The sequence below is a fragment of the Dermacentor silvarum genome, chromosome 8 (assembly GCF_013339745.2).
Source record: "Dermacentor silvarum isolate Dsil-2018 chromosome 8, BIME_Dsil_1.4, whole genome shotgun sequence".
Classification (NCBI taxonomy): domain Eukaryota; kingdom Metazoa; phylum Arthropoda; class Arachnida; order Ixodida; family Ixodidae; genus Dermacentor; species Dermacentor silvarum.
This window is the reverse complement of record NC_051161.1, coordinates 135,887,727-135,901,296: the sequence shown is the minus strand read 5'-3', so window position 1 is coordinate 135,901,296 and position 13,570 is coordinate 135,887,727. Positions and strand designations below refer to the sequence as shown.

General features: G+C 46.5%; 1 protein-coding gene across 1 annotated transcript; it reads left to right on the top strand.

Annotated features, from left to right (window-relative positions):
- The first annotated feature begins 3,131 nt into the window (after nucleotides 1-3,131).
- LOC119462442 (uncharacterized) lies at nucleotides 3,132-13,221 on the top strand. Its single transcript, XM_049672983.1, has 5 exons — nucleotides 3,132-3,234; nucleotides 8,959-9,351; nucleotides 10,230-10,358; nucleotides 11,446-11,568; nucleotides 12,568-13,221. Exons 1-5 carry the CDS (start codon nucleotides 3,132-3,134, stop codon nucleotides 12,999-13,001), a joined length of 1,182 nt encoding a protein of 393 aa, XP_049528940.1. The 3' UTR covers nucleotides 13,002-13,221.
- The last annotated feature ends 349 nt before the right edge of the window (nucleotides 13,222-13,570 follow it).

The window sequence follows — 13,570 nt, the reverse complement described above, 5'->3', positions numbered from 1 at the left end:
AATACATCAGTTTTGTCCGCTTTAGATATTCTATTAGATGCAGTTAACATTAAGATTTGCGAGATTGTTTTTCATTGTCGAGTTACAGAGCTGTAAACTTGATAGTTTCGTTTTCTCAAATTTTTTGTAAACTTTTTCGAAATCAAATCGGGTACGAATAGTAAATATCGACACATATAGTTGAACCGCAAGACGGGCGGGCGAGTATTGCGTGTAAGCTGATGCTGTGGGCGGCTACCATTCTCAATCGCATGCCTCGTGCCTTTTTTTGTTTACATGAGATATAGCGGCCGGAAGACGTATACGATCGCAGTTGGGCGGCTCGTTCAGGTTATCGCCTATTAAAAGCGTGCAGTACGCTTCGCGCTGTGAAACAGATAGACGAAGATGCTTATCACAATATGGTTGACGGCAAAAGCTGTGAATGCGGCGACCTCAGTGAAGATTTGCTGGTACCGGAATAATAAACTGAGTGCGCGCCGGCATTTTCATGTGAGACGGGTTGGCGAGAATGCTTGTCGGCTAGCCCGGAAACCGGGATAAATCGGGATCATTCCAACAGAATCATTTCCACAGATTTGAGCAATGAATTCAGTGTTGGGGGTAGCACAAAAAAAAAAGAAAAAGGACAAAAAAAGCGAATGACCTACATGGCATGAGCATCGTGTTTGTTGTCTCGTTTTCTTCGTCCCTTGCGCTGCCCTGACAACAAATCAAAACCAATGTGCAAATTTTCTGCTCGCCAAAAAGTTAAGATCAACTGCCTCGTGTCCAGCCACTGCAGGCATGCCCAAACACACTTGATTGAAGTAAGGAATGTTACCAAATGCTTACATTTTTGGGGCTGCCCGTGCTTCATGAAACAAAATATGCATTTCGATATATAGCAGCACACAAAAACAGCACCGCCACCACCAGTGTTGTTTCACGCACACGCACAAACAAACAGAAACATTGTGCACGCATAGTTGGAACTTGTGTGACAAGCAGGGCCATCTGTGGATTCGGAGCAACGCGGCAAGAATGTTTTTACTGCCGCACACACAGGCACTTGCTTTCATTGATTTCACTGAGCATGGTGAAAAGACCTGCCGGCAGGCGCTTCACTGATATGTTTCTCACCCAGAATAATTGTTAAGCCACCGTGATTTGTAGGCCTTCATTTCTTGCAGACTGACGCAGGTTGCAGTATGTGCCAGGTAATTATAATCATATCCACGGGTGTCGTGGCTGCCAGCGCCCCGGGGTTGACGTCGCATGTGCACTGACGTGCAGTTTGTACGAGTCCATGCCGTCACACATTTCGATCTTTGCTTTATGGTGAGCCCACGTTCGCCGCACAAACCCGTCCATGTATGAAGGGCTAAATTCGGCGCTTCAAAATTTTGCCATCACGCAGCTTCTAGGACCATAAACGTGCGGTGCGTATGCATCGGAAGCAAACGGCAAACGTAGAGTGGCACACAAGCAGGTACCCAGCAATGGCGGACCGTCAGTTCAGACGACGGATGTGACGTCATGTGAAAACTATGTATGTATGTGCTATTCTCGATCGCATGTGCCTCACGCATTTTCTTGTTCACACAGGATCTAGCGGCCGGAAAATGTACCATACGATCGCAGTGTGGCGATGTACGGATCGTTGCTGCCGAAAAATTGTGTTTTCTGGGAAGGTATGAACCCGTAAAAAATAAGCGTAACTACATTGAGTCATTTATTGTCTTCTCGATCGCGAATGTTGGCGCGGGGAAATCGTATGTAATAGGATTGTATCAATGAGGGTCTACTGTAGAAGCAGCAGAAATATTTATTCTGGCATTATTAGGTACCACACTTATGCTAACTAGCAGAAAACAGACAGCCAACTATTACGGACAATTAGAATCAGTTTTAAGTGCAATATCACTAATTATCTTTAGAAGAACTGCACGAATAGCCTCTCAACGTCTTTAGAGCCTGGTTGCAAACAAACTTTCCGAAAATGAATGGCTGCTGTATGCTTTGCTTGCCAAAAACGCCTGATAAATGGTTTTGAAAAAAGATCAGAAGTTGCAATAAATGAGAAGAAAAAGCTACTGAAGGACTTGTGCGCCGTAGAAAAATACTAAAGGGCCCATTGCAAAGAAAACGCCCTCATTTGTAGTGTTGAAGATAAAACAACTACATGACTAGACTGCAAGGAACACTAAATCACAGACTGCAAGCAAAAGCCTCAGGTTTTCATGTAGGCTTCTGCTGTGATATCGAAAACAAAGCTCGCATTACGGATTTTTTTCTGTATATTGATTCAAAAAGATTTTGTCATTGTTTCACTTCTGATAACTTGCGATACTTTGTTAAGCAGACAGAGAACAGTAGCCCGACTTTGACAGTCACTTGTTGCAAAATATTTGGCTAGTTCCAATATTTGAAAATATCAAATAGTTAATTTTAAAATACGAATACAAATAGTTAGTGTGCAATATTCAAGTCGTATTCGAATATTCGCTCATCCCTAGAAATTTTGAGACTTTCAACAATCTTTAAAATATCAGCGGCTGAATTCAAACATTTGCTTCCAGCAGTCGCTAAACTTTACCTTCTTCTTTTCAATGCAACAAACCCTATCAAATTTGGTGCAGTGGTTGCCAAGAAGAATTACTTCTCCATTCCTATGTATTTAGATAGGAGCCCTCAAGCTGTCTTTTGATGAGCTTGGTTCGTTCCCAGCCAAGATAATTTCTTTTGGCTTTTGTAGAACCTGCCTCATCTAGTGGTATATTTTGGAGCTGTTGCTTGGGTTTTTGATGAATTGAGCACTTAAGCTAGTTTCATAGTCACTGGTGGATGCAACAGATGGCGCCACAGCCTCTAGGAAGCACTTATACTTCTCGAACTTAGGACTGCCCATAAGGGAAACAGCACGAACTCCATTTTTTTTAAGGCTTTAATACTCGGGTACCATTTCGGCATTGCTATTGGTCCGACATGTCAGCCATTATGGGGTTAAATGCAGACTAACACGATGGACTATGTTGTTGTGTTGATTCAACTTGCAAGACAAAGCACGACACAGCTCATCAATGCTCTATAGCCATGTGTGGAAGAGTGTTGTCATCTGAAGATGACGCTGCAAAGAAAGAAAAACCTTCATGGCACATTTCGGTGCTGCAGAGACACATCAAGATCAGCTTGCGAACTGGATCGGTGACTTGGTTCATCTCGTGAGTCCACCTCAAGCAAGTGGCTTCACAGGTGTGATCTCTCCTGGGATGCTTCGGTACAGCAATCACTCTTCACCAAAGCACATGCTTTGTAAAATGATGTGCATGTACAGAAATTCAAAGCAAGATTTTAAGAGACAGTAAAAAGAAAAATAATGGGCTGTATGAATAATACCAATAGAAGCAACCTTTATTGCGAAGGGGTCGAGGCTTGGCAAGCCAGCGAAGACACAAAAACGAGAATGGTGACATTGCCTTCAAGTTCCTAAACTAGGGGTGCATCGGAGATCTTTGTTCGTTTTGCATTCTGTTCAGTTGCTGCAACATCACAAAGTGGCAGTATGCAAAATTTGTGACAAGCGGAGGGAGACAGCAGCCAATCGGCAAGCAGTAGTGAACTCCCCGGACGACAAACGTCCAGGCAGTTCGTCGTTTTTGGTGACATCAAAATGACAACACGCTCCTGTCAATCGTTTCGATTACGAGCACGTCGTCTGCTAAGAGCTACGAGACCGGCTTCGCATGGCATGTCTGGTGGATTGGATTGGATCCAAATGGCCGCTGCGGCTGTATAATGGTTCACCGCCTGCCGATTGGCTGCTCTCTCCCTCCCGTTCTAAAAACATTTTGCATACTGCCACTTCGTGACGTCACAGTAACTGAACGGAATGCATTTCGAAAAAAGATCTCCAATCGCGCCCTTGCTCACCGTAACGTCATAGACATTAATGTCATCTGCTAAGATCTAGTTTTTTTTTTTTTTTATCACTAAAGATTGTTTCTGAAATTGCCAAAGGCTGAACTTGGTATGCTTCAAGAACATATTACTGTGCCACAGTGGGGCAAATACAAGAAAATCACTTGAAATCCATGACAGCACTGATGTAGGAGGGCTGGGGTTTCAGCGAAAATTCAAGAAATATAACGATGAGCTTCAGTTTTTCTTAAGTAGTGAACCTCTTGCCACAAAATTATAGAAAATACTTTTGAAAGAATGCTTTATATGTCTAAACTGATTTAGTGCCTCTCTTTACTGCCCCTAATTTTGAAAAACCTAAAAACACAAGTAGTAATAATTGGTCTGCACGTCTGACACCCCTCAACAACTACTGCCGCTCAGTGATATTAAAAGATATGTCATTGCAATCCCTGTTTTTCTAGTAAAACCATCAGGCTTTTCTTTTGTGAAAGGTACGTGACATTTAAAAAAATAACAGAAGGTGGTCAAGCCTTTGACCTCTTCTCAATGTGATTTTTTTTTTCTTGGGCCATATGTTGTGAGAAATCATTTAATTTCCTTCATCATTCGCCACACCAAGGGGCCAATTCCAGCAACAACAGTGGCACTATCAATTCACGTCAACGTCAAAGGGCAAAAAGGATGTTTTCATCAATCGCTGTCGTGCAAGAACACCTGCATTACAGGCTTTTATCTGCAGCGGTTACAGCACTGCCTATGGAAAAACAACCGTGAGACTCCTCACTTTTGAAAACGAGCTTCCTCGGAGAAGTGTTTCACATTTATTATGTTCATCGTGCACTTGCCACATTAGCTCAGTGCCTATGACATTCTGCTGCTGACCGTTAGGTCGCAGGTTCGATTCCTGACCACAAGGGCCACATTCCCGTACCGTGCTTTTGTACCTCACTCATGGAATGAAATTGATCAAATTAGCTTTGCAGAAAAGTACAAACAACAAGGGACAGTGGAAGATGACATAAACAAGTGCTTTTAGAGGAAATCACGCATGTGTGATGCGAGCTGGAAACAAAACAATCAAGATACATAACCTTTTTTGTGAAGGACAACTCAAGGCTTACTAATGCATATGTGCTCGTTCTTCCGTATGTGGTATGCCTACATGACAGTCCACTTGTTCACTTTTTTGTAAAGATGTACCATTTTGTCCAACTAGCAATTTAACTGCGTCACACTAGGGCTAATACTAGACATACGTACTTTCGTTTCCACGGTATTGGGTTCGTTTGACATCGGAGTAATTTTGCATCTTACTCCTAGCACCTCTTAGTGACGAGATGCATAGCAGCATGACATCGAACTCTCGAGTAAATTGAATTACGCGTAAGAAGTTTTCTGCTTGAAAGTTTCTCTGTCAGCTTTCATTTCTCGAGCATAGTGCATTGCTGTACCATGATTTGGGTGTAAATTAAAGGTGCACTAAAGAGAGAAATGATTTGAACTGCATTAGCAAATTATGCTTCTAGAATTCCAAAAAAAACACCCTTACTGTTACAGGAGTTCTGGTAAGCCAAAAGAGAAACAAAAAAGAAAAAAAAAGATACTGGGTGGCAACGACGCCCTGACATTGCCACACCAGCTCACCGCAATGTCATGGATTCTGACGACATCTGCCCAGGCCTAGTTATTTTTCTATAGGTAACGACAGACTGCGTTGTATTCTAAAGGAGCCGAAGAGTGGACTTGGCTAGTTTCAAAAACTTGTCCTGAACCACGACGGCCAAAATATGAAAAAATACATTTAAATTCGTGACAGCACATTTACGTACAGGATCTGCAGTTTTGGCACAGATTCATGAAATAGAACTTCAACCTTTATTTTAAGACGTTGGGCTAGTTGGTGTTGCATTTTGGACGGGGACAATTGAAAGAATGATAACACATGTGCTGACTAACAACGCTGTCTTTATTGCAACAAGGCAACACGGACAGCTTCCCCGCATGCGCCGAGCTTCAAAACTCCAGAAGATTGACCGACGTGGGATTTCCAGCCACGCTAATACAAGAGCTCGCAACATGGGTGGAATGCTTACGACTGGTCAAAAACGAGCGCAATTCCATTGTTTCTCACAGCATCAAGAAAGTCGCTCAGTGAGTAGGCATTCCTGTCGTTTTTTTCAGCCCCAAACAAGTAGGCTGGCTTTGCAGACATGTTAACCACGAAGGACCCAGAAAGGATGAATGCAATATTGGGCACACAAAACCGCACGTGAACTGTACTGTCCAAGTTGTGTACGAGATTCCACTGTCCTGCAAGAAGACGTGCATAGGGCAAACCAGATGATGCCTCAGTGTTCGCCTCGGAGAACACAAAAACAACCTTCGCCAGAAGCAAGGGAGCAATTTGGCGCTACATCGTGGCAAGTGTGGCTGCCAACACACATATAGGGTTATCGGCAGATACCGACAGATTTACACGTGTTCGATAGCCAAAGCACACGCTATTCACAAAGTAGGCAATGCATGCGTGAGCAAGGCTTCAAAAGCTCTAAGCAGAAAATAAATCACATTCCTAGAAAGTGCACTGTAGATCGTCCCCGAGGAAAAACCACATTTTTAAATTGATGATTCACTCTTCTACACAAAAACTTTATTCAATGCCTATTATCCCTGACGATATGCTCGGCGCATGCGGGGAGGCTGTCCTGGTTTCTATATATTGCCTTATTGCAATAACGACAACATTGTTAGTCAACGCATGCGTTGTCGTTCTTTCATTTGTCCTCATCTTACATGCTGTTTCCCCGTCCAAAACACTATTTTAAAGCAAATTTTAGTTCTTTCGCCCATTTTGTTGGTGATCGAACTTTCACTCCAGATACAAAGGTTGCGCGCTCTAGTTGTGCAATCGAGTTATGGGGCACATTTGTTGCCAAAGGCCAACAGTAAGCGTATCGTAATAAGTTAACCTTCGATGCGAGCAGCATAGTTCTCAAAAACCTACGACTTCTAGATATGGCGTTTACAACAGTAAAATAAGTATGAGGTCTGTTAGAAAAGTATTCGATTTGCAACTGTAAAATAAGTACGAGGTCTGTTAGAAAAGTATCCGATCTTTGGCCGAAGAAAAAGCTGGCATAACTGGAGTGTTGGAAACCTAATCACCCTCAAGGTAGTCTCCTTGAGACTCCACACATTTCTCCCAGCGGTGCTGCCATTGTTGAAAGCATTCAGAGAAGGTCTCTTTCGGAATGGAGTTTTAGCTCAGCTGTCGTTGCAACCATAATGTCCTCTCTTGTCTGAAATAACGCTCCTTTCAATGACCTCTTGATTTTGGGAAACAGCCAGAAGTCGCAGGGGGCCATATCAGGAGAGTAAGGAGCCTGTTGAACTACAGGAGTCTGGTTTTTCGCCAAAGAAAGTCTGAATCAAGTGCGAGGAATGTGCAGGAGCATTGTCGTGATGGATGCGCCAATTTCCTGTTGAGCACAACTCTGGTCACAGCATCACGTAGGCGACGGAGGACATCCCTGTAGTACTCTTTGGTGATTGTTTGACCCTGTGGTGCATACTCGTGGTGTACCACACCGCAGGAGTCAAATAAAGCAGTCAGCATCACTATGACGTTGCTGCGCTCTTGGCAGGCCTTCTTTGGTCTTGGTGACGTGGAATGCTTCCACTGTGACGACTGGGATTTGGTTTCCGGGTTGTACCCGTACACCCAAGACTCGTCACCAATGATTATGGTGTTCATGAAGTCGGGGTCACTGTTTGTGGAATCCAGCATGTCCTGTGAGACTTCAACACGAAGTTGCTTCTGCTCTACCGTGAGCAGCTTCGCCTTGAATTTCGCCACAAATTTCGCCACAAATTTCGCCACAAATTTCGCCACAAATTTCGCCGCAACTTTCTTCATGGCCAAATCTTTGGTCGTAACGGAATGTGCAGAAAAAGTGCTGATGCCCACCTCTTCCACAATTTCTCGGATAGTCACACGACGGTCCCGCATCACCACAGCGTTCACTTTGGCAATGACCTGGTCATTTCGGCATGTTGATGGCCGACCAGAGCGTGGCTCGCTCTCCACCGATGTGCGGCCATCTTCAAACCGGTTGTACCACTCCTTAATCTGTGTGCTTCTCATAGGATAGTCACCAAAAGGCGTCTGAATCTTCCGAATGGTTTCCACTTGGCTGTCGCCCAGTTTCTGGCAAAATTTGATGCAGTAGTGCTGCTCCAGTCGCTCCGTCATTTTCCTTGCAATAAGAAAACCAACGAGAGCACTACGCACTACCTCACTCAAGCGCTGCATCCCAGCGACTGATGCTATCGGCAGGCGGGAAAAAATTCGCACATGCGCACGAAGGTTCAAGGTCGGCTGATGCAAGCTTGTTTCATATCCATCAGGTGTTCGCAAAAAAATAAAGTCGGATACTTTTCTAACAGACCTCGTACACTGTTCTTCAAATTTCAGTATATATCTATAGTCGGGTACAACTTTAGAACGCAGCGGCATTTGCCCCCTCAAAGCCGGATGCATACGAGCCTCCACCAATGGGCACGCACTAAAGACTTGCGTCATGAGCCGGACGGCCGGTGTCCCCGCCGACGGAGAACATGGCAGCCCGCGCTTCAAGCCGGGGCGAGTCGCGTCAGCGGGACTATTTCTTTAGTCGCGGAGGAAATCGGCTGCTGTGCTTCGATAATCTGGGCAGGGCCTCTCCTGTGTTCTTAAGTTGTACCCGACTATAGAGATATTCTGGAGGTTGTGAAGATAAACAATAGGCCACAGTGCGAAGGTAGAACTTGGCTCCATTGTAGACATGCTTTCGTAACATCTGTTGTAAAGTGACGTCAGTCACAATCAAACTGCCTCGCAAGCGCTGGCGGCGCGTGTGGTTTCTTCTACTATCGTTTCTCTTGCCCTCCCTTCCCCCTTTCATTTTCGTATATATACGTTCCCTGGTGGAAGCAATAAACATTCATGTTCCAACCTTCCAACTGAGTGCTGTCGTATTCGGCATACACGGCACGTGTGCCGCAACTATGCAACAGTGGCGACGAGGCCAGATAGAACCCTAGAAGTGAAGGATGAAGTAAGCCAGGCAGTCAAGTTGGAAACAAGGGAAACAGCGGCCGCGAGTATACCGACCATGGCTCATCACCAGCTGCCAGAGTACGACGACCAGTGTGACTGGAAGGCCTACATCACGAAGGCAGAAGCTTATTTCGAGGCAACTGGCGTCAGTGACTCGGCAAAGAAGAGGGCAGTGCTGGTAGCTGCATTAAGTACGCGCACCGTGCAAGTGCTCGCAGGACAGGTTGCACCGAGGAAGCCTAACTCGCTGACGTACGAGGAAGCAGTCAAAGTTTTGGATGACTACTTCGACCCCAAGCGTCATGAGATAACGGAGAGCTTCCGGTTCTTCAATCGCTGCCAGTTGGAAGGTGAGCCCATTCAACAGTTCATCGTTGAAATTCACCGAATTGCGGATAGCTGTAATTTCGGTGACATGTTAGATCGGATGCTTCGCGACAGGATCGTTTGTGGAGTCAGGTCAAACGCTTTGCAGAAGCAGCTACTAGCGAAAACGGAGTTAACGTTGAGGGAGGCCGAAGCAATTGCCATATCGGCAGAAGCAGCTGAAAAGGATACAAAGCAGATGTCTGCCGACCTTGTTCCCTTGCTCAAGGTTCATGCAGGCCAAGCGCATGCTGATGAGTCGGTGTTAGAATGTGGGCGTTGCGGAAGCAAGAAACACAACAGGAACGCTTGCGGCTGGGCGAAAGCTAGGTGTTACCGCTGCGGTGGATACGGCCATCTGGCCAAGATGTGCCAAAGCGACGTGCGAAAAGGACGCTTAAAGGCACGTTCACAATGCAGACAAGGAGAAGCTTTCGCAGTAACAGCGGATGTAAAAAGGGAAAATGATGACGATGCGCACATTTGGACATTAACCGCGCCATCGAAAGTCAGCTGTCACCTCCTATTCGTCGTACTTTCACATGGTGTGGCATTGACGTACCCATGATTGTGGACACCGGTTCACCCGTCTGTGTCGTGTCCAGAGAGCTGTTTGAGAAAAACCGTGAACAGTGGCCGCCATTAACACCCGCATGCATCAAACTGTCCTGTTATCTTGGAGAGCTGCCAGTATTGGGGAAATTGAGTATGCCAGTGTTCTACAACGACAAGGAGGTCAAGAGTTCTTTGATAGTCCTGAACTGTTCAGGTCCGAGCCTCTGCGGACGAGATTTGATTGCGAAGTTCAGCGATGCAGGATCCTCGGTACTCAACGTATCAGTGCAACAAGGTCCTGGTCCAGGAAGCAGCCGTACCCCAGCCATGGATGCTGTCCTGTCAGAGTTCCAAGATGTCTTCAGCACCGAGCTGGGTCTAATCGACGGGCACCCTGTCCATTTGAAGCTCAAGGAAGGAGCCACGCCGAAGTTTTGTAAGGCCCGTTCCCTTCCATTTGCTATACGCGACAAAGTTTCAAAAGAAATTGATAGGCTCGTAAAGCTTGGAATACTGTCACCTGTAACGCACGCCGAGTGGGCTACCCCCATTGTGCCTGTCATGAAGAAAGACGGCACGGTTAGAATCTGTGTCGATTTCAAGGTAACATTGAATCCCGTCTGTGAACTGGAGCAGTACCCGTTGCCAGTCATTGATGACATTTTCGCATGCCTGAACGGGGGGGGACTGCTTCAGTACGCTGGATTTACGAGACGCCTATTACCAGGTTCCCCTCGACGAGGACACAAGGAAGTTGTGCATAATTAATACACACCGTGGTTTGTTCTGTTACAACCGACTGCCATTCGGCATAGCTTCTTCGCCTGCTATTTTCCAGCGGAAGATAGAAACAGTTCTGCAGGGTTTGACAGGTGTTCAAGCTTACCTCGACGACGTTTTGGTATCGGAAAAGCATGGCAGCGCCGGCAAGTTATGAGAAGTACTGCAGCGTTTTCGTGAGCACGGAGTGAAGCTCAGACTTGAGAAATGTAGCTTTCGTCAAGAGGCAGTGACGTATCTGGGTCATAAAATCGATCGTGAAGGTCTGCATCCAATCGAGAAGCATGTTGAAGCAATCGTGCAAGCCCCCAACCTCCAAAATGTTCAGCAGCTGCGGTCGTTTCTGGGCATGATTACGTTTTATTCGAAGTTCGTGCCTAACATGTCTTCCTTACTTGCACTGCTGTACAAGTTATTGGAGAACAACACGCGTTGGTTCTGGGGACATGCGCAAGAAACAGCATTTAGTGATGCAAAACAATGCCTTCGGGAAGCGGCAGTGCTGGCTCACTATGATCCCGAGAAACCCCTCAAGCTAGAGTGTGACACCTCACAGGACGGAATAGGTGCCGTGCTTTTCCATACATTCGGAAAGACGAATAAACCCGTTGGTTTCCGTTCTAGAACGTTAACCAGGGCTGAGAAGAACTACTCTCGGCTTGAGAGAGAAGCCCTTGCTCTTGTATTTGGAGTGTCCAAATTCCGTGATTACCTCATAGGCCGAGAATTCGTGTTGGTCACCGACCACCAGCCGCTCCTGGGCCTGCTGAAGGCGGACCGACCAACTCCTGCATTGGCAGCCGCTAGAATACAGCGCTGGGCACTGTACCTGGGCGGATTCCGCTATCAGCTTCAATACTGTCCTGGTAAGCAACTCCTCAACGCTGACGCTCTTAGTAGACTGCCGCAACGTACATCTGAGCCGAAACTACCAGAAGGAGATCCACCAGACTATCTGCTAGCCTTGGCTGGGTTCGACGAGGGAACTGTGTCGGTTGAGGAGCTAAGGCAGTTGACTGCAGATGACCCTTCTCTGAGTCAAGTTATGCGATTCACTAAGAACGGTTGGCCCTCCTACGCAAAAAGCCTCAACACGAATATTGCACCATTTTTTGACAAGAAATTGGAGCTGTCTTTGGCTCACGGGTTGTTGTACTGGGGCCGTCGAGTAGTTGTTCCGACGGAGGCGCGACGTCGCGTCTTATACCTTTTGCATGAGACGCACCAAGGATCGTCCGCTATGAAGGCGGTCGCCAGATCGTCATTCTGGTGGCCAGGTTTAGATCACGACATAGAAAGAGTGGCAGCATCATGTCAGAACTGTGTTCAAAACCTGCCCATGCCGGCTACAGCAACGCCAAAGAGCTGGCCCGTTACTGATGAAAAATGGGCAAGGGTTCATATCGATTTTGCTGGTCCTATTTCAGGGAACATGATACTCGTTATCGTGGATGCATACAGCAAGTGGATTGAAGCTGTGCCACTCCGACAAGCCAACGCTTCGTGCACTATCAACTGCCTGCGCGGTATCTTCTGCAGATTTGGCGTGCCGCGAACCATCGTCTCGGATAATGGAGCGCAGTTTACCGGTGACGAGTTCGCTACTTTTGTCAAGAAGAACAACATAACGCATCTGCGCACAGCCGTATATCACCCCAGTCAAACGGTCTAGCAGAAAGGGCAGTCAGAACAATTAAGGACGGCCTCAAGAAGATTGGTGAGGGGCGGTTGGATGATAAGCTGAACAGGCTGCTTTTCAACTACAGGAGGACACCTAACCACTCGGGGAAAATCACCGTCAGAGCTGCTCTTCGGATATCAAATTCGATCCCGGTTAGATACATGTTTTCCTACTGTACACGCAGGGCCAGCCAATGAACCAGACGATTGGCAACTGTCATCACCTGAAGCTGACGTGTACGCCCGCAACTTCGGAACGGGAGAGAAATGGACGCCAGGAATTGTACAGTCCAAAATAGGTTCTCGGATGGTTGCCATACGAACGCCGGCCGGATCAGTACGACGACATGTTGACCAGGTGCGGAAGCGGGAAAATTCGCCGCCACCGCTTGGTACAGATCAAGAAGCGGTAAATCAAGCATCAAGAACAGGTACTCCTAGTGACTACCCACAATCGCCGAGACCGTCAGCTGAACAAGGGGGCATACCCGAACCAGAGCATGAAATCCAACCGGAACTAGCAGCGAGCAACGCTGCCACGGATGAACCCGACAGCCCACCCCAAGCTTTGCGGCGCTCTACACGTCAAAGAAAACCAGTACAGCGACTCCAGTATTAAGGGAAGAGAGATGTTGTAAAGTGACGTCAGTCACAATCAAACTGCCTCGCAAGCGCTGGCGGCGCGTGCGGTTTCTTCTACTATCGTTTCTCTTGCCCTCCCTTCCCCCTTTCATTTTCGTATATATACGTTCCCTGGCGGAAGCAATAAACATTCATGTTCCAACCTTCCAACTGAGTGCTGTCGTATTCGGCATACACGGCACGTGTGCCGCAACTATGCAACAATGAGTCATTGCTTAAAGCAGTACGAGCCCATTAGCGCGGCATAACTGCATGCTTCGCACCTTCCCAGGTGTCAGGTTAGTGAAGCTGCATTTCGCTCAATGGGTCATTTGACACTTACGCATAAAATTTAATTCACCGCTCAAACGAGCCTACGACTTCACTCGTGTTAACTGTAATAACTAATAAAAACAGAAACAGTAAGAAAGGCGTCCATAATTATATTATTTTGTACAGGGAAGCTGTATACCTCTCGTTGGTCGAAAAATTTCGTGGCGTGAACACAAAACACCGTACCCCATACCAGCTGTGCGATAGCTTCGCCAGAGGAAGAGAGCTGGGGGA